General features: G+C 41.7%; 1 protein-coding gene across 1 annotated transcript in view; it reads left to right on the top strand.

Moving 5' to 3' along the window:
• The window catches only part of LOC141765113 (ras and Rab interactor 2-like), a 55,483-nt gene that overhangs the window by 18,022 nt on the left and 18,124 nt on the right, over positions 1-19,337 (top strand). Inside the window, 6 exon segments of the mRNA XM_074631042.1 lie at positions 6,793-6,887; positions 7,149-7,347; positions 7,431-7,545; positions 11,295-11,367; positions 14,351-14,397; positions 14,400-14,441. Of these exon segments, the coding sequence (XP_074487143.1) occupies positions 6,793-6,887; positions 7,149-7,347; positions 7,431-7,545; positions 11,295-11,367; positions 14,351-14,397; positions 14,400-14,441 (571 nt within the window).

Below are 19,337 nucleotides of genomic sequence, written 5' to 3'. Positions count from 1 at the left end.
TCTATGCATGAGGTCAGCCTCTGTGCTTCAGTCTGTCTATCTGTGCAACCCTGTGTTGTGCAGAGTGGAAACAGACCAGATGGATGCAGTGGGAGAGGCTCACAACATACTTGCCAACCTTGAGACCTTAAAAGTAGGGAGGATTTCAAAACCAAAGCGGGGTTGTGTCTGCAACAGCATTTTTATGTTAAACTTTTTTATTTTACCTTTAATTCTCAGGAAAGAAAACTGAATAATTCTCCTCTCTGGTGTGAACTTGGTGTGTGAATCTCTGGCATAAACTAATATTCATCCGTTTTTATTTATTTTTGCTCCTGCTTGAGTATTTCTTTCAGTTAGTGCTCTCCATTTCTCTCTCCACCTCTCACTCACTGAAGGTCCTTTCAGACACAACGCGACAACAGCACCACTGCGGCTTTTCGCTGCGTCGAGCAAAGCCCGACTTCGGTGAAGCAGCCTGTCACTGAAAGACCTATTTAACAACGCATGGGGGGGGGGGGAGCAGTGCCTTTTGTAGCCGTTTCAACATTGTAGTTTCACCACGGCAGACCCACGACACTAACATCCGCCGCCGTCGCATCATAATTACGGAGCCTAGTGAAAGTGCAGTCGGATTCTCTCAACACCACGGTTGTCTTTTCCTAAGTCCTTCTTAATTCTCCTTCCCATCTTTCCTTGACCTCATGACGTTTTCCATTGAGGTCAAGGAAAAGTGGTTAGGAGAAGACGTTAGGACGTAATTTTTTGACTTTTCGAACGCAACCTTAAGCTCAAACGGCGCTGTGTCGCGAGCAGAGACTGCTCTCTTCCGACAGTTGGTGTAGCTCTATTGTCGTCCGGGTGGAAACAGTAGGGATTATACCGACTGTTCAGTTCCACAAACAGGTTGAGATAACGAAAAGGAAAAAAAAGTGTGAAAATTTGTCATAAATCGGGAGAAATACGTGAGAATTGTGACCCCGGGAAGAAACCGGGAGAGGGCGATGAAAAACGAGAGTCTCCCGGGAAAATTGGGAAGGTTGGCAAGTATGACTCGCAAGCTAGTGAAGCACAGATTTTGGTTGTGGAGTGTATTCCTGGATGTCAGTCGTTGTCCTCTAAAAGTCATCAGTGTGAAATAATATATGATATGGACGCCACCATTAGAGCTCCACAAGGCTCTCTGCCCAGAACCAGTCACTCAGCAACTCGCGTGTTCACTGACCTTCATTTCAGAGCTCAGCAGTTTCGCACACTGTAGCTCCCTTAGAGTGCAATTTATTGGCACATCTTCGTAAGTGACGTTTCGAGCCCAAGCTCTTCCTCAGACAAAGTCTGAAGTCTTTCCCATGTCTCTATTCCCCCATTTCCATTCATATAATTCAATGCCCATCTCTTAACAGAAGGTAGTAACTATCTTTCTACTTCTGACCACGGCCACATTAATAACCCTTTAAAACTGTTTTTGTCTCAATTTTGGTGAGGAAAAACTGGCATGGTCATTTTCAAAAGGGTCCCTTAACCTCTGACCTCAAGATTCGTGAATGAAAATGGGTTCTATGGGTACCCGCAAGCTGTTTTTTCATGTTGGGCTTAAGTTTGCCATGTTATGATATGAGCATATTTTTTTTGCTAAATGCAGTACCTGTGAGGGTTTCTGGACAATATTTGTCATTGTTTTTATGTTGTTAATTGATTTCTTATCATAAATATAAACATATATTTGAATAAAGCACTATATCTACCCACTCCCATGTTGATAAGAGTATTAAATACTTGTCAAATCTCCCTTTAAGGTACATTTTGAATAGATAAAAAATATGTGATTAATTAGCGATTAATCACAATTAACTATGGACAATCATGCAATTAATCGCAATTAAATATTTTAAAACGATTGACAGCCCTAGTTATTATGGTAAGGATGACCTCTTAGCGAGGCGGACACTGTTACCACGGTTTTGCACTCGGCGTCTCACGTTACCACGGTCTTGGAAAAGGAGGTGTGAGCGAAGGGGTATTCAGTTTCTGCAACCACACCAGTAGATGCCACCAAATCCTACACACTGTACCTTTTAAGTAAAGTTAATGTAATAACTTCATAATTTGGTAATCAAACCAGGAAAATCCAAAAAGGTTCATTCTCAATGGTACAATCAAATTCAGCACTTTGTAATCCAAAAACTAATCTCTGTTCACAGCTTGTAGGATCCTTGTAGTTTAAAGGTCCCATATCATGCTCATTTTCAGGTTCATACTTGTAGTTTGGGTTTCTACTAGAACATGTTTACATGCTTTAATGTTCAAAAATCCCTTTATTTTCCTCATAGTGTGTGTCTGAATATACCTATATTTACCCTCGGTCTGAAACGCTCCGTTTTAGTGCATTTCAATGGAATTGCAACAGAACTGCGTTGCTAGGCAACAGTTTGGGTCCATGTTTACTTCCTGTCAGCTGATGTCATTCACATACACTGCAACAGGAAAAACCACTGGGACCCATTTAGTATGTTTACGTTTAAAACTGTGAAATGGTCTTAAATATTGTAGATTTGTGACATCACAAATGGACAGAAATCCTAACGGCTTGTTTCAAAAGCTCAGTTTCTGAATACAGGCTGTGTATTTCTCTGTGGATTAAGCGTTTCGATACTTTCACAGTATTTATATATCACTTAAACCTGCTTTATGATATAAAAGACATGAAAATGTCACTTTTTACAATATGGGACCTTTAAATTGACACTTTAGGTGCTTTTCATTATGCTAATGTGTCTCCTCACTTCCCTCACTCATGTCTCCTCCTCACATCTCTGTAAGAGAGAGAAAGGAAGAGACGTGAGGATGGAGGAGCCGATTTCCGGTTCACGGGAGGAGAGAGGACGTGAGGAAACATACGTTAGCGTAATGAAAAGCACCCTTTGGCTGTTTGTAGCTTCTAGTTTTTGGGTTCTCACTGTTTTTGACAGGAAAAGCGTGAGAGTGCTGGCTGTCTCTCCAGTACTGGTCAGTTGTCTAGACTCTTAACAGCTATTCCTGTCTTCACCAGGGTTCAAATTGAGCATCCCCAGTCTGTGTGTTGAACTGTACATCTTTCAGTGCTCCAGTAACACCGTCTGGAGCTAACCTGTCGACTCGTGTTGTAGGATTTTGTCCTGACACAAAGCTGGGGGGAGTCTGAGGCTTTAACAGAGCTGGCTCCACTTAGTCCTGCGACGGGGGGAATTAGAGGGGCCTGTGGTGACTGTGGTCTGGCCTGGATCCCAGCTGCTGGAGCAAAGTTTGGAAAAGGATGCCTCCTACTGGTTGAAATGTGTGATGGAAGCATTGCTTCAGGTGCAGAAACTCCTCATTTAAAGTAGTGTTTCTGTATAATGTGTTTGTGTTTGCCCTAAATGGGAGGAGCTTACCACATCAAAACAACTCTGATAATATGACATCGACATTCTTTCCCTTCATTACTTCCCACATGTCTTTTATCTTCATTGTATTGTGCTCTGCAGCCAGATGCAACAACACAATAGTTAGGAAGCCATCTTGTTTGCACTGTTTGACCCAGATCATCAGAGTAAAGCATCCAAGTTTCAACATCTGCTCCGACATGTTTGAGGAGGCTCTGGATCACCAGGGAGTGCTCTAAAATGTGGAGAGAGGGAATGTGGGAAAGGGTGAAAAAAAACAACCAACAACAGCATGAAAGTAATCAGCTGCTAGAAGTCTTAATGCAGCCGAGCACTTTTCAGCTCGTCCTTTTTGGGGGGGAATTTCATATAACTGCTGATTTCGGGATTCATTCTGCCAGAATGTATTCTCACATCTTTCATTCTAGTTACTGTAGCTTTTGCCTGCTGATTTTGGCCCCGCTTACCAACACGGTCAGCAGTTCCAGTAGCAGCAGAGGGTGTGTCACACAGCTCGTGGAGGCAATTAATGTACTTTAACCAGATTACCGCAAATTGTGTCAAAATTCTCTCAAGACTCAGTCAAATCTGAACACACAGACATGATACACATATTTTTAGATTCAGTGCGACTTCCCATCGAATACCCTCGGACACCGTTATCTCCAATGCTTCCATTGCGAATAAACACAATAAATAAATCCTCTTACGTACCTTATAACTCCAGAACTGGCCTGAGAATCTTCACGTTTTTAAGTTTCTTCTGTATCAAAGTAATCCAGTGATAGTTGTCTCTACATCCATGGGTACATTGCAAACAGGAACTCTCTCACTCACTCATCTTCAACCTCTTATCCGGGGTCGGGTTGCGGGGGCAACAGCTCCAGCAGGGGACCCCAGTGTGGAGATATAATCTCTCCACCTAGTCCTGGGTCTTCCCCGTGGTCTCCTCCCAGCTGGTCGTGCCTGGAACACCTCCCTGGGGAGGCGCCCAGGGGGGGGCATCCTTACCAGATGCCCGAACCACCTCAGCTGGCTCCTTTCAACGCAAAGGAGTAGCGGCTCTACTCCGAGTCCCTCACGGATGACTGAGCTTCTCACCCTATCTCTAAGGGAGACGCCAGCCACCCTCCTGAGGAAACCCATTTTGGCCGCATGTGCCCGCGATCTAGTTCTTTGGGTCATGACCCAGCCCTCATGACCATAGGTGAGAGTAGGAACGAAGATTGACCGGTAGATCTAGAGCTTTGCCTTCCGGCTCAGCTCTCTTTTCGTCACAACGATGCGGTAAAGCGAATTCAATACCACCCCCCCGCTGCTCCGATTCTCCGGCCAATCTCACGTTCCATAGTCCCCTCACTCGCCAACAAGACCCCGAGGTACTTGAACTCCTTCACTTGGGGTAAGGATTCATTCCCTACCCGGAGTAGGCAATCCATCTGTTTCCTGCTGAGAACCATGGCCTCAGATTTAGAGGTGCTGATCCTCATCCCGGCCGCTACACACTCGGCTGCGAACCGATCCAGTGAGTGCTGGAGGTCGCAGGCCGATGATGTTAACAGGACCACATCATCATGCGATGATCATCATGTGATGATGTGGTCCTCAATGGTACTAATTTGCCAAAATGTAAACAAGTATAGGCTAAAACACCTGGGCTCAAGTTGTAGTTGACAGCAAACTAACTAACTAACTCCCTGGAAACATTATACTTCCTGTTCACGTTCTCTTTTATTCTCAAAACAGAAACAAATGTCAAGACGATTGGGCAGCCAACCACATGAGTTTTTTGGTATGCTCTGTGAGGTTGGTATCAGGGATTGTTAAACACATCCCATATCTGGGTCTTCAGTATTGCACCCCTGAATTAAGTTTGTGATGTCCATCCCCATGCTCTATTAGGTCTCATAATTTGTTGCACAATTTTTAGGTTGATACCATTTCTTCACAGATTTGGTGCTAAATTTAACAATTATTTACAACTTCAGTATTGATACAAAAAGATCAATAATCCCTCATAAATACCACATTAAGACACCAAGACCTTGAGGAACACCATAGAAAAAGCCATGCTGTGATTTGGGATCAAAAACTTTTGACATTTGGAGATTTCTGCAAGAATTGCATTTTTCAGCAATTGGATGGCGACACTTCTGTTGTGCAATCTGCTCAGAAACCCCCTTATTGTCAATCTAGCTAGGAAGCTATCCATCCTCTGAATGCTCTAGGTTTCTAGTTTGTGGCTGTAAAGTTTCATGAGGCTGTGATTATCCTAGAGGTCACCACAGGTCATTTTATACAGGGAGGTCAAATTTAAAAAACTGGTCTCACTACAATGAAATGGCTACTATGGGGACTAACATCATCACACATGAATACAGTTGGACTCATTGGATCCACAAGAGTCTCAGCTTTACAGTCATACCCCATATATGTAATTCCAGACTGTTTAGGGACCCCAGTATGCAGAAATATTCAAATACACCATTTTAGAATAGGCAAATATTACTTGCATATTAATAACTACAAAATGATACTGTATTGTATGTATTTGCCTTAAACTGCATGTGATTATCATAAAGTGGGCATGTCTGTAAAGGGGAGACTCGTGGGTACCAATAGAACCCATTTTCATTCACATATCTTGAGGTCAGAGGTCAAGGGATCCCTTTGAAGGTCGCCATGCCAGTTTTTCCTCACCAAAATTGAGTGTAACTTTGTAGTGTTATTTAGTGTTCTTCCTGACAAGCTAGTATGACATGGTTGGTACCAATGGAATCCTTAGGTTTTCTAGTTTCTAGTTTCATCTGATACCAGTATCTCTAGCTTGAAACTTCAGCCCGCATCATCCTCTGAAAGACAGAATAGCGGCCGGGCTCGCCAGCGGGTTGTCGGAGGATTAAAGTGTTATTTTAAGTCCCAAAAAATAGTTATGGGCTCAAACTAAATACTTTACAAAGTCACAATCCTGTCATTTCATCTATTCACTGCGTTGACTAATTGGTGCTAAACATAGATTTTAAATGACAACCCTTATCTCTGTCAGCCTGAAATTAGTCCTGCATGACATGAGAGATGCGATCTTTCAAGCCTTCCTGCCCAGATTTATCCAGATGTTTGCACGCAGTACGACCGATTTTTTCTTCTCGCTGTGGATCTTGATGTGGGTCATTTTTTTTGACAATGCTTTGTCTCCTTGTTTCCTGCCTTTAGGAAATGACTAACGGTTATCCTGCCCTTCCTGTTCTAGATGTGAACTGTGCAGTCCCTCCATTTCCCAGTCTCCGTTTCTTTGCTTTCTATTTCATGTTTGAGCAACGCCGTCGGTTTCATTTATTGCAGTTCCCCCTCCTCTTCTCCTTCTGCTATGCCCTCATCAGTCAACGCCTCTCATTCTGTCTTCTTCTTCCAGCTGATTGACACATTTGCATTGGAGATCGGGGAGCTGAAGAGAGAGATGGTCCAGACATCGCCAACGTTTGACAAAGAGCCCATGGATCTACGCGGGTAAGACTGTTTTCCCAAACATCTTCTTAATCTTCAAAATGTTCATCAACCTGGCTAGTTTTTTTATTCCCTATAATTTCTGGAGCTACTTCTCTTGATGGACCACCTCATGTATCGCCATCAGCATTGTTTTGCATTCTGTTAAATCTGTTAAATCCTTCGACAGTATTTGTTAAATGCCTAATTTTCACCAGCAGATGGCAAAAGTGTTTCCCTTTCTGTGTCTTTCTCTCTCTCTCTCTCTCTCTGTTTCTCCTCCAGGCTGGAGAATGAAGTGTGCGGCGTTTACCTGCAGTCCCCCCACTGTGGCGGGGTCGGGGGTGAAAGGGATTCTGGATACGACTCCTTGAGAAGGAAGATGAGCGTGTTGGACAGGCTGACTCAAACCCACCCGGTGTGGCTGCTGCTGGCAGTCAGTGAAGAGGAGGCCTGTCGCATGCTGCTCAAACAGCCTCCTGGGGTGAGGAAGGGGTTAACCATCCTGGGATACAAAATGCTGTTTTATTTGAATATCATCTAAGATTGTTTTATATTCCATGACAGGTGTTCCTGGTCAGGAAGTCAGCCGCTCTGCAGAGAAAGGTTCTGTCTGTGCGTCTGAAGGAGGATCAGTCAGGAACTCCCATCAGCCACTTCTCTGTCAGAGAGAGCCAGTACAGTAAGTAACATGTCGACTGTTCATGTGAGTGCAGGACGGGTGGAGTTATCTACATCAGGATATCATAAATACTGTCAAATAGATTGAAGATTACAGACAATACCAAACTGACTATCAGATTAACGCATTAACGCAAACTTTTTGACTTTTAATTACCCTTATAAAAAGAGGTTGTAGCAGGCTCTGTTTTAAAGCTAGAGTTAAGATACCAATATCATATGAAACTAAAAAAACCTAAGGAATCCATTGGTGCCAACCATGTCACACTAGCTTGTCGCAAAGGAGGCTAAATAACGCTCCAAACTTGCGCTAAATGTTGGCAAGGAAAAACTGCCATAGCTATTTTCAAAGGGGTCCCTTGACCTTAAGATATATGAATGAAAATGGGTTCTATGGGTACCCACGAGTCTCCCCTTTACAGACATGCCCACCTTATGATAATCACATGCAGTTTATTTTTTTATTAATTAAGTTAAATAAAAAAATTAAAAAAATTAAAAATAATAAAATGAATTAAAGGGACTGTTTGTAACTTCTTACACGTATAAATCATTACGCGTCGGTGTCCCATGCGGGCTCGCGTGTGGTTACGCTGTTCAGACTCAGACTCAAACACAAACTACACGGAAGCACCAAAACCTCTTGGTTGTATCTAGTGAAGCCCGTCTGTTAAACAGTGTTGGCCGCGGTCGGAGGACGCGGGGGAGACCGTAGCTTTGGTCTCCAGGACCGGAGTCTCTGCTGTACTCTCCTCCTCTGCCTGCCTGCCTTCACTCACACACCGCGCTTGTTCTCGCTCTTTCGCTCCACTCTCACGTGCATGCGCGCACACTCCACACAGCAGAAGAGTTAGTTTAGCTCTGAGAATATCTAGTGAATATACAGTGGACGTTTGTGCAGTAATAATTGCTGCAGCTCCTCCAGACCAACAGAAGTTTCGCGTGTCTTGTGAAGTGACGGAGCTCCACAGAGAGAAACGTTATCGTCTCCGACCAAAACTCCGGTGTCTCCCCTCTTCCCTCCGGCCGCGGTCGGGAGGCTGAGGCAGGAAAACACAGCATCAGCATCGATTCATGGAGAGACCTTCGTCTGGTCAGCTAACATTACTCCCAAGCAGCTGAAATATAGAGTGATATTGTGCTTTTAATTGACGTGTGTCGCCTCACTGTTTTGACCGATGCTCCTTCATGTCTATGTAGAGTGAGCACAAACGTGAGCGCGAGCAACAGGACGCTGACTTTCGTTGACTTAACAGACACAGGTGTCTCTGTTAAGAAGACATTTGAGTCCCATTAAAATAAAAAAAAATAATAATAAAATGATTTAATTAAATAACTATTTGAATCGATTGACAGTCCCACTCAAAATCTTTGTCAGTCTTTGCTATTTGCAAAACAATCTGGCACTGTACAGAATATGTTCAATAAGCAACAGTTTAGTTAGCCATGCTTTTTTTTTAAGTAAAGTCATGTCAACTCAGGAGTTGTAATGACCTAGACGTGTCAGACAGCTCTAATTGTGTTCTTTCAGTTTCCTGATTTGGTCTTGTTCAACCACAACCACCTCTGCAGTCACACTGTACTCAAGTACTGTACTTAAAAATGTCATTTCCTGTCTACCTCCGCATATTGTGTGCGTACAAAGATAAACCCATACGTAAATGAGAAATGAGAGTGTGTGACCGGAGGGATGTCAGTTTGTGTGTGTGTGTGTGTGTGTGTGTGTGTGTGTGTGTGTGTGTGTGTGTGTGTGTGTGTGTAAGCATGCCAATGTGGGGCTCACTTTTAAAACGATTCCTACCACCACTTAGCTGTTCATTGAATGTGACTGTCCCACTAAATTGCTGGTATAAAGTGATAAAGTGTTGATCTGCTGATGTGGTTTGGCTGCAGCGTTTATCTTCAGTACACGTCTGCAGCCAACCGTGAGTTGAACAACATTTGGTCATGGTCACATGTTTGTTTGCACTGCCTCAAGACTGACATTGAACAGGTAAAAACATACTGTAGCTAGCTGTGTGTATGTGTGACTTTAGTAGCACTTGAAAATAGTCTCAATGTTGACATAGTAAAATAACTTTATTCTAGTGGTTAACAATTGTGATATAGTCACACAAAAAGAAAGATTGTCGGTCAGTATGTACTGTAACTGTGCTTATAAGCTTTCAATAACTAGTCCTACATTGTGCTGTGCTTCAGTGTTGGGAGTTAGTCACGGAGCTGTGACAGAGCCAAAGTGTGATGACACACCAGCTGTGGATTTTCCCTGCTGAAATGACAGCATGCATGGGAGGGAGGGAGGGGGAGTGCCTTTGGCCTGGTTTGGCCTTTAGATGTGGGTCAGCTGCTCTCCAGTTGGCCTCTCATACTGACTGCTGGGTTCAGTTAGCCTTGAGCACCAACGGTTTAGATCTGAACTTTTAAACAACGCTTTTACAGGAAAATACAAATCACCAATACTTTTCAAGCCACATCGCTCATTAACAAGCACAACAGTGCCTAGATATCGATATATTGATATTGATATTAAAACAGAAATATCAATTTGTGTGACATAAATTGATATTTCTCTTTTAATTTGTTTCTTTATTTATTAATCTTATCCATCTTCCCTTATTTTTTTCTCTCTGTTTAAGTTTCCCTTTATTTATTTATTTATTTATTTATAAATATATTTATTTATTTTTGCGTTTATTTATTTTGTATTTATTGTATATTTACTTTTAAATGTGTGTATTTATTTATGTATTTATGCATTTCTTTCTTTATAGATAATACAAAATACATGCAAACATTTATAAATACAGTTATAAATAATATATACATAAGTAAATAAAAGGGAAAATGAAGCATAAGAGTAAATAAATAAGGGAAATAATACAAAGATAAAAAAATAAAGAAACAAATTAAAACAGAAATATCAATTTATGTACAATTTATGTATTCATTTATATTAATGACACATTTATTTATTTTCCGAGTAATTCCTATATTTATTTTTTATTTTGGCAAGTTCCGTCGTCCATGCATATTGATGTGTGGCAAGTATATCTCTTTGCTGGTGCAATAATATGTTGCTGTTGTTTGAAAGTGTAGAAAGTTATTAAACCGCATTAAACAGTGGCTTAAAAACAAATGTTAAAACCAATAGATATAAACAGTATTTTATGTGTTCACTTTGTAAGGAGGCACTGAATTTATTTTGTGACCAACTTGTAATGTATGTACTGTATGTATATACCAGGCATCAGCAACCTTTACTATCTAAAGAGCCAATTTAGGCAAAAAAGTAAAAATAAAAAATCTTTCTGGATCCGCAAAACATTTGAGCATTGTGATGAAGGTAACACAGTTTATAGTCTAATTATAAAGTATATAAGTCTAATGCAGTGACCTACCATAGACCTACAAAAATGATAAATGAAAATGAAAATGTAAACAAAAAACAGTTATTCATTTCCATTTTTAATAATCCACAGGGAGCCACTGGAGAGGGGCTAAAGAGCCGCATGTGGCTACGGAGCCGCAGGTTGCAGACCCCTGGTATATACCAATACAAACTTTCACTCTAACTTTATTGGACAGACCCAATTTGTGACTAAAATCAATAAAACTTCCTTGTAAAATGCCGGCAAGGCCGGACGTAAGTGACAGAATAAATGTTCCAAATACAAACGCCTGTAAGCAACCACATCTGAGTACCAGTCTATGAATTTTAATTCAGTCTGTACCCATTTCTTTTGTTTGCAGCCTTTTCTCTCGAGGAATCTGGGATCAGCTTTGCAGATCTGTTTCGCCTGGTGGCTTTCTACTGTATTAGCAGGTAAACAAGCAACGTTTGTTTTTCTGTCTATCCATCACATCCCCATCTTCTCCGTGTTTTGTTCTGTGATGAGAGGCTGATTTGAGTGCGGATGAAAAATAACGTTAGTTGAATAAGCACTCAGCTCTCAGTGCCCCAAGGCTCTCACTTCTTGTTTTAGCTTGTGCCGGCTCGGGAGACACAGATAAGCACAGGGCTTAAAACAACAGACACAGGAAATAGAGGGAAAGTGTGCCCTCAAGCAATACCCACCCACCACAACACTGGATTCAACCAGAGAGATCAGCAAATCAAACAGGCCTCCTCAATTTTACAAATGCGGATTATATTTTTTGATTTTAATTTACATTGCCAACACGTATGTATTATCTCTCGAGCTTCGTATCAACGGCTTTGTAATGGAAACAAAGGTATCTACATGTTCATGTTAATGATGATTGAAAGTGTTTTCACTTCTCTGTATGCCAGTTAGGGCTACATAATTAATCGAATATTAATCGCGGTCACAATTTTGGCTCCCCACAATTAAATGAACATGATTGCCTGAGATATTGATTTTTAAAATGTGTGTTCTGCTCATAGAAAACTGCTGCATATCAAATAAAATCAAGCGCTTCCTAAACTAACAGCCACCAGCCGGTGATCGAGATGTTTAGGCTTCACTTTTGGGTATAGATATTATCTATACAACCAATGTGTTTATGGTTAAATTAAGAGCATAAAATGTATTATCTAGCTCTTATTGTTGCTAATTTGCTTTCAAAGTGCACCAGATTGATGCATTTAACTTTATAATGTAGCTAACAAAGGGTAGGGTGAATATTCCTGTATTTCCTCATATTGCAATATATATATAGCAGACAAAAATATTGCAATGTCAGTTTTTTCCAACATCGTGCAGCCCTAATTTGTACATTAAAGGGATGTACTGTAGCACAGCATGGAAGTGAAAACAGTCCTCTGATGTTGCTAAAATCAAAGAACAATCGTGATGAATAATTGTGACCTCAATATTGATCAAAATAATCGTGATTATCATTTTGGCCATAATCGTGCAGCCCTATTGCCAGTGTGGGATGGCATCGTCGATTTTGTTAGGGCATATCACTGTCAAATGAGGACAATGTGCATTATAACCCTGACCATAAAGCAGTATTGATGAGACAGAATCACAACTTGTTATTGTCACAACTTCAACTAGAAGGGCACTCGGAGAGCACAGACCTCCACCAAGGTGCCTGACTTTAGAAACAGATCACAGCTCACAGCTGGAGGTACTGTGAGGTAGTTGGCTTGTTATTAACACGGTGTGTTTCCGTGTACGGTTTCGGCGGATGCCTCTCTTATTCAGCAGCCTTGTTATGTCTGTATAACGTTACATTACGTTGTCTCTCATCCCATCATCTACCGCTTTTTTCTTTCTCACCACGGACGGCCAACAGCTCCCGCACACACATCCATACACGTATCTCTCTGCTCTCTGAAGGAAGGAGGCTGGGTCACACGTCATCAACGCGCCATCAGTTACACTGTGCATGTGTTATACGATGTGGTTTTAATTCTCAGGCTGATCGGAATCCTTAAACAAAATTCCTGAATCCGGATCATGATCCGGATCGCCACCAAAATCTAAAGAATTGTCCATTGTGCCACACCCCACCCCTCCAAAACATTTAATTCAAATCCATCACAAACTTTTGGAGTAATCCTGCTAACAGACAAACAAACAAACCAACGCAGGTGAAAACACCTTGGAAGGAGGTAACTTGACAAGTGCACTCAGTAGAGTGCGGCTCTCCGCCAGGTGTGTCTGCAACGACCACTGCCGTCATGTTTGATTGAATTAACACAAACCACAATTGCCTTCCATCTAGACCATGAGCGTATCGGACGTGTTTTTCACTCGCACATCTCACACAACAGACACGTTCTCATTTTAATTGATGCAGCTGTCTTGAATTGAAATACTTTAACTTTATTAGAATCATCATATACAGTTCATACAGGTACATATATGAAATTTGGCCGCTGCATTTAACCCATTCAGTGTCTCTCGCTCAAGGACACTTCAACATGCAGACAGTAGGAGCCGGGGATCAAACCGCCAACCTTGTGGTTAAAGGACGGCCCGCTCAACCCCCTGAGCTACAGCCACCTCTGCTCCGGCTCTGTGCAGCTAAACTGCAGTTCACTGTGTAACGCTTCATGTTGACTGTTTAACGCTTCCTCTGAACAGAAACTCTCAGTCCTGCTGTGTGTTTAGATCTGTTAGCTGTATTAGCCTCATTAGCTGTTAGCTCTGTTAGATCTGTTAGCTGTATTAGCCTCGTTAGCTGTTAGCTCTGTTAGCCAAACACACCGCAGGACTCTACAGCTACTAGCTCTCCTCCTACAGACATGAGAAGACGCGCTCTGTTGTCGCCAGCACTCAGTTCAGTTTATTTGCTAAGTGATAGTATTACACATATACATACATGCAATTGTCTTATAGGGGTGCAAATCAAGAGAAGAGTAATTCATAATCCGTAGCGGAAACACACAAGACCAAACTGAAGCAGTTGTCGATCACTTGCGGCCCCTACCGGTTGGTTAAGAAGAGCGAGGAGACAGCAGACAATGACCGTATAAAGCAATCAATAATATGTTTTCCAAAAGTGTGAATCATCGCAACCACAAGAGGTCCTTGAGCATACAGTCATAAATGAGCACCAAAAATACGAGGCTGATGGGTCCAGCAGTATGTGAGATTAGCCGTGGACAGACAGACAAACAGACATACGACCGAATACATAATCTCCTGGCGGAGACACTAATAAATGTACAGAGGTATCAGCATTAAGTTTCATAACTGAACTCATGCAGGCAAATTCATTTGACTACTGCAGCTCCTTCCCTGCTTCATGTTTTAATCCTTTCTTATATTGTTTTTCTTGTGTTTATTTTCTGTCACATTTATTGCCCGTTTATCTTTCACTTACTGTAGGGATGTCCTGCCTTTCACGCTCAAACTCCCAGAGGCCATTGCATCTGCGAAACTCAGAAAGAACTGGAGGAGGTGGCTCAGCTTGGAGCAGGTAGGCCACATTTATTATTATTTTATCCTCAGAAATTCTGTAGTAACGCGCGTCTTCAACGACCATACGGGTGGTTTTGCCAGTTTTAACTATAAATCAGCTACAGTTGAGCATTTTTCAAAGAATTCTTCAGTTTTTGGATCAATTCCTCACCGTTCAGTCAGCCATTCGTTTACATTAATATCACATTGTTAAAAGAAATGCAGATTTGAAATTTGTCTGAGAAAGTCATACTGAACATTTTGTCAGTGCTTTTTTTTGTCAAACTTAAAGGACTGGTTCAACATTTTTTTAATTAAGATGAGAAGATCATTAGATGAGGAGCTTGATGTTGATCGTGTGCCTCAACTACAGAGCTGGAGATGGGAGGTGATCAGCCTATAGCTTAGCATAAAGACTTTAAGGAGAGGGAAACAGCTCCAATACTTAAAAATGCACCCACCGGGTCCCCTAGAGCTCTAATTCAATTCTAATGTTTAGTTAAAATTACAATTTGTGGTGGTTTTAAGGGGAGTTGGTTGCTGTGACTATTTATTGCCGAACGAACAGCTGGGTGCAGCAACCTCCCAGCTGTCACGTCTTGTCATTATAGTGCGGTTGCCAGGTTTGGTACCAATGTATCTGCAAAGAGACTTTTTACCAAAACCTATAAGCTCACAAGACCTTATCTGGCAACCCACGCTATAGGAGACACAGTGCTGGGCGGATCGATGGATTTTTATTATTATTTATTACTTTATTTAACAGGGACACTGCACATTAATAAATATTGCTGTAAATGCGCCAGATTTAGCCAAGAGGCTATTATTCGTCTGTAGTCACTGGACAGATGTTTCATAGTCACCCTAAAAATGAAATTTAATATTTACAAAAGTTATTAAAGTCTTTAAAAACATGCAGCATAGAGGATCACAATACAGGACAATGTTACTGAAAATATGGACTAAATAAGACGACGTTGTAATGCATTATTAGACACTGTTTCAAGAACGTGCAAAGCAGAAGCACAGACATAAAAATCTTGCATATTACATAGCGACAATATAGCGAAAGGTTACAGCAGACAGTGGTACAGACAGAGGACAGTATAGTGCAGTTGACTTTGAGTGCTGACAGAGCAGAGTACTAATTAATCGTGTCTTTAGATGAGCTCTAAATAAACTGTATGTAGTTAGTTCTCTAATAGTTGTTGGGATGGAGTTCCATTCTAGTGCAGCTTTTGACAAATAGTTACAAATTGTCATTTTTACATTTCATTTGAATACAAATTAAACAAATGAAATACAGCTTGTCAATTAGTAAGCTTCACAGTTGCTGTTCGGAGGATTTTTGAACTAAAGACAGAGCCAGGCTAGGTGTCCCCCCCCCTGCTTCCAGTCTTTATGCTAAGCTAGGCCAGTTGCCTCCCAGCTCCAGCTCTGTAGCAAAAACGTTAATGTAGAAAAATGAATGCTAGTGACCTTCTCATCAACTCTCAGAAAGAAATTGAATAAGAGTATTTGACAAAATGTTGTACTATTTGTTAAACATTAAAGCTGAAGTAGGCGAGATTGGAGCAAATATGATTAAAAAAAGTTATTTTTATTAAACTGTATACCGTGACAGTAGTACATGAAACAGGTAACCTGAAAAAAAACCTCCGGTGTCCTCCGGTGCTCCTAAAGTGGTGGACACACTGCCCGCATGAGTCTCGCGTGGCGTGTTGTTTTTTATTTCGGCGTCCATGTTAACAGGTTAGAGTGGACACACTGCCCGCATGAGACGCGCGTCTATTTTATAGAATAGAAGGGTCGCCTATTTTACACGCGAGCCTCTCGCGTCTCAGCTGCGTGTCTCAGCAGCAACAGACAGTGAAGGTGATCTATTGACTGTATATGAACATCATATCAGCTACATAATACAGTTTACATGTCTAGACATCTTTAGAATATGTAACAGACAGTGAAAGGGATCTAGTGACTGTATATTAACATCATACCAGCAAGACTTTACTGCAGTTTACATGTCTGGACATCTGTAGAATATGTCACAGACAGTGAAGGTGATCTATTGACTGTATATGAACATCATACCAGCAAGATTACTAAAGTTTCCATGTCTAGACATCTGTAGAATATGTCACAGACAGTGAAAGTGATCTAGTGACTGTATATTAACTTCATACCAGCAAGACTTTACTACAGTTTCGAGGTTTATCTGTGGAATATGTTACAGAGATGAAAAAAAAGTAAAGTTAAGTAAACTTGTTTTTAAATCAACACTTTTTTTCTATAGTCAGAATCCCTTCATTTGTTAACACAAGGCTTTTATTCTGAAATATGAGCAGTCCGTGCTGTGGAAACACGCGGTCACTTTGGGAGCTCAAAAAATTGATAACGTTTGGGGTTTAAATCAACACATCCTGCTTTCATTTCGAAAGCGGGTTTTCTTTGCACAGAATTCCTTCATTTGTTAACACGAGGCTTTTATTCTGAAATATGTGCCGGACAGTGATGTGGAACAAGCAGTGACTTGGAAAGCATCATATGAATACGAATACAGTACTGAGTTTTAATTGTGGATTATTACTATTATTTACTAATTACCACACGTTTCTGAACCTTTCTCTGTCTAAAATAAATATAAATTATATTTATCATGAAGTTAATGGCCATTAAAAAGCAAACTCTATGCAGAAAGAAAGGGCTGTCAGCAGCAGCAAAAACACAGCTGACAGGTAGCAGACACGCTCCCGAGAGGCAGCCAACTCACGTCTAGTGTGAACACCCTAGGTGTGCATCACGCAGCCACGACGCGACGCTGCTGTCAGGCGAGCCTCATGCGGGCAGTGTGCCCACGGCTTAACGGCATCTGCAAGATTTCACAGACCGGAGGTAAACAAGCAGTAAGAGCTGATTTTCAGGTCTGCTGTCCAGCTGCTGTCTATGAGAGCCGGATGTCAATCACACGCGAAGTCCGACCAAACGGTCAAACTAGGCAGCGCTGATCAAATATGAATCAATATTGTAATGCCTATTTCTCATATAAAATGTTTTCAGAATCATCTTGTAGTGTACTGTTTAGCTGTAAAATGAGAAAGTTTGTGACGCCACCGCCATTGTGAAATCTGGTGAAGGAACGCCAAGTTCCGGTCACATGACCAGAGCACAGCCAATAGGAACGCTTTCTCTCTGAAATGACCTGTGATTGGTCAAAGTCTCCCGTCACAGGCTAGATTTTCTAAAGCCTGAAAACAGAGCCATGAGGAGGTGCAGAAGTCTAGTTTTCTCTCAGAACACTTGAATTACAATATGCTGAAAGGTTATTATGGGATTTTTGCCGAATGATGCCAAAAATATACTGCCTACTTTAAGTAATGTGGTAAAGTATACAAGATTGGACCTCAAAAGTTAAAACACCATTGTACTTGTAATGTCATCCATACTCTTTAACCTAGTGGTGCCAGGGTTCCTGGCTGAGTGCTCCACCTGCTATGACATGCAAACACTCAGTCAACTAAGCAAGAGCAAATAGAGATGAAACAGCCAGTATCTGTGTGTACAGGTTCTATTTATTTTTCTTTGCTGACCATCCAGAGGCCTGTACTACGAAGCGAGGTCAACATACCCAGGGTAAATTCTCTTTATCTGGCTTAATCAACCCTAACAGACGAGATCCCGCTAAGCGGTCCTACAAAGGTGGTTATCAGCTCGGTAACTCTGTCAAGTTGATCTAGGCTCAGCTGCTGTGAAGTGAGTCAGCTTCAGTGGAAGCCTACGACATAGCTTAGTGCTTAGTGTGGGGGAGAAGGGAGTGGCGAGTGGAAAGCTACAGTAGGCCGTGTGCTGTCTGAACACACACATACCATCACACCACACTCAGACATGTACTGTGTGAAAACACCAGAGAGGCTCGCAAGCGTGAGCGCTAATGTAATGTGCGCAGTAAACTGTGTCGTAGCTGCCGACAAACGTGAAAAGCTGCTGTTGTATTTGCATGTCGGCATTCCTGTGAATGGAAGTGGGTGTAAAGTCTGCACCGCTCTGGCTTTCACACTACTGGTGGTTCCATACGATGTGAAGGGGGAGAAAGGGACAGCTTGTGAGCCTCTCTTAGCGAACTCCTACAGTCATAAAGGGAAACTCCCCTTCTCCAGTGGAAAGCTTCTATTTAAAGACTAAAAGCAGACTATCATATTATATGTTGTGGAATCTGGGCATGCACATGTGAAACGCAAACACATGCTACAAACCGCCCAAGAGACGTTTGAATATTGCAGTGACTTTGCAACTGATTTGCAACTTCCCAGAGGGCATGGAGGGGGAAAAGGCATTTAGGCACTTATTAACAGTTGTTGATCATAAAAAAAAAGTATTTCGGATGAGAGTAGGACTCAACATTTTTGCCAAGCTAGCATTGTGACCTTCAGGATGGCAGTGTCGGTTAATCCAGACTGACATATCTCAGGAGGACTGGATGGATAGCCATTAAATCCCGCAGAGATATTCATGTTCCCCTCAGAATTCAAGTTAGTCAAGTTACATTTTATTTGTGTAGCCCAATATAAAAAATTTGCCTCAGAGGGCTTTACAATCTGTACAGGATATGACACCCTCTGTCCTTTACAGTATGACCCTCTCGTCAGATAAAGAAAAACTCCCCCCAGCAGTGCTTGTGGGACATAAACAACAGAGGGTTATTGAGAGCCAGTGGGTTAAAGTTAATATTATTTTCATCGGCAGGACTAGTAGGCTTAAATTATACATGGAGACTGAGACCGACCCCCCAGCTGAATAATAAAAGAATAACCAACTAATTGAAAGTTAGGGCAAAAGATGGGTTTTGAGTTTGGATTTAAAGGCCTTCACAGATTCAGACTGTCTGATGTCAACAGGGAGGTTATTCCAGAGAAAGGGG

The sequence above is a fragment of the Sebastes fasciatus genome, chromosome 3, assembly GCF_043250625.1.
Source record: "Sebastes fasciatus isolate fSebFas1 chromosome 3, fSebFas1.pri, whole genome shotgun sequence".
Classification (NCBI taxonomy): domain Eukaryota; kingdom Metazoa; phylum Chordata; class Actinopteri; order Perciformes; family Sebastidae; genus Sebastes; species Sebastes fasciatus.
This window is presented reverse-complemented; position numbering and strand designations above follow the sequence as displayed.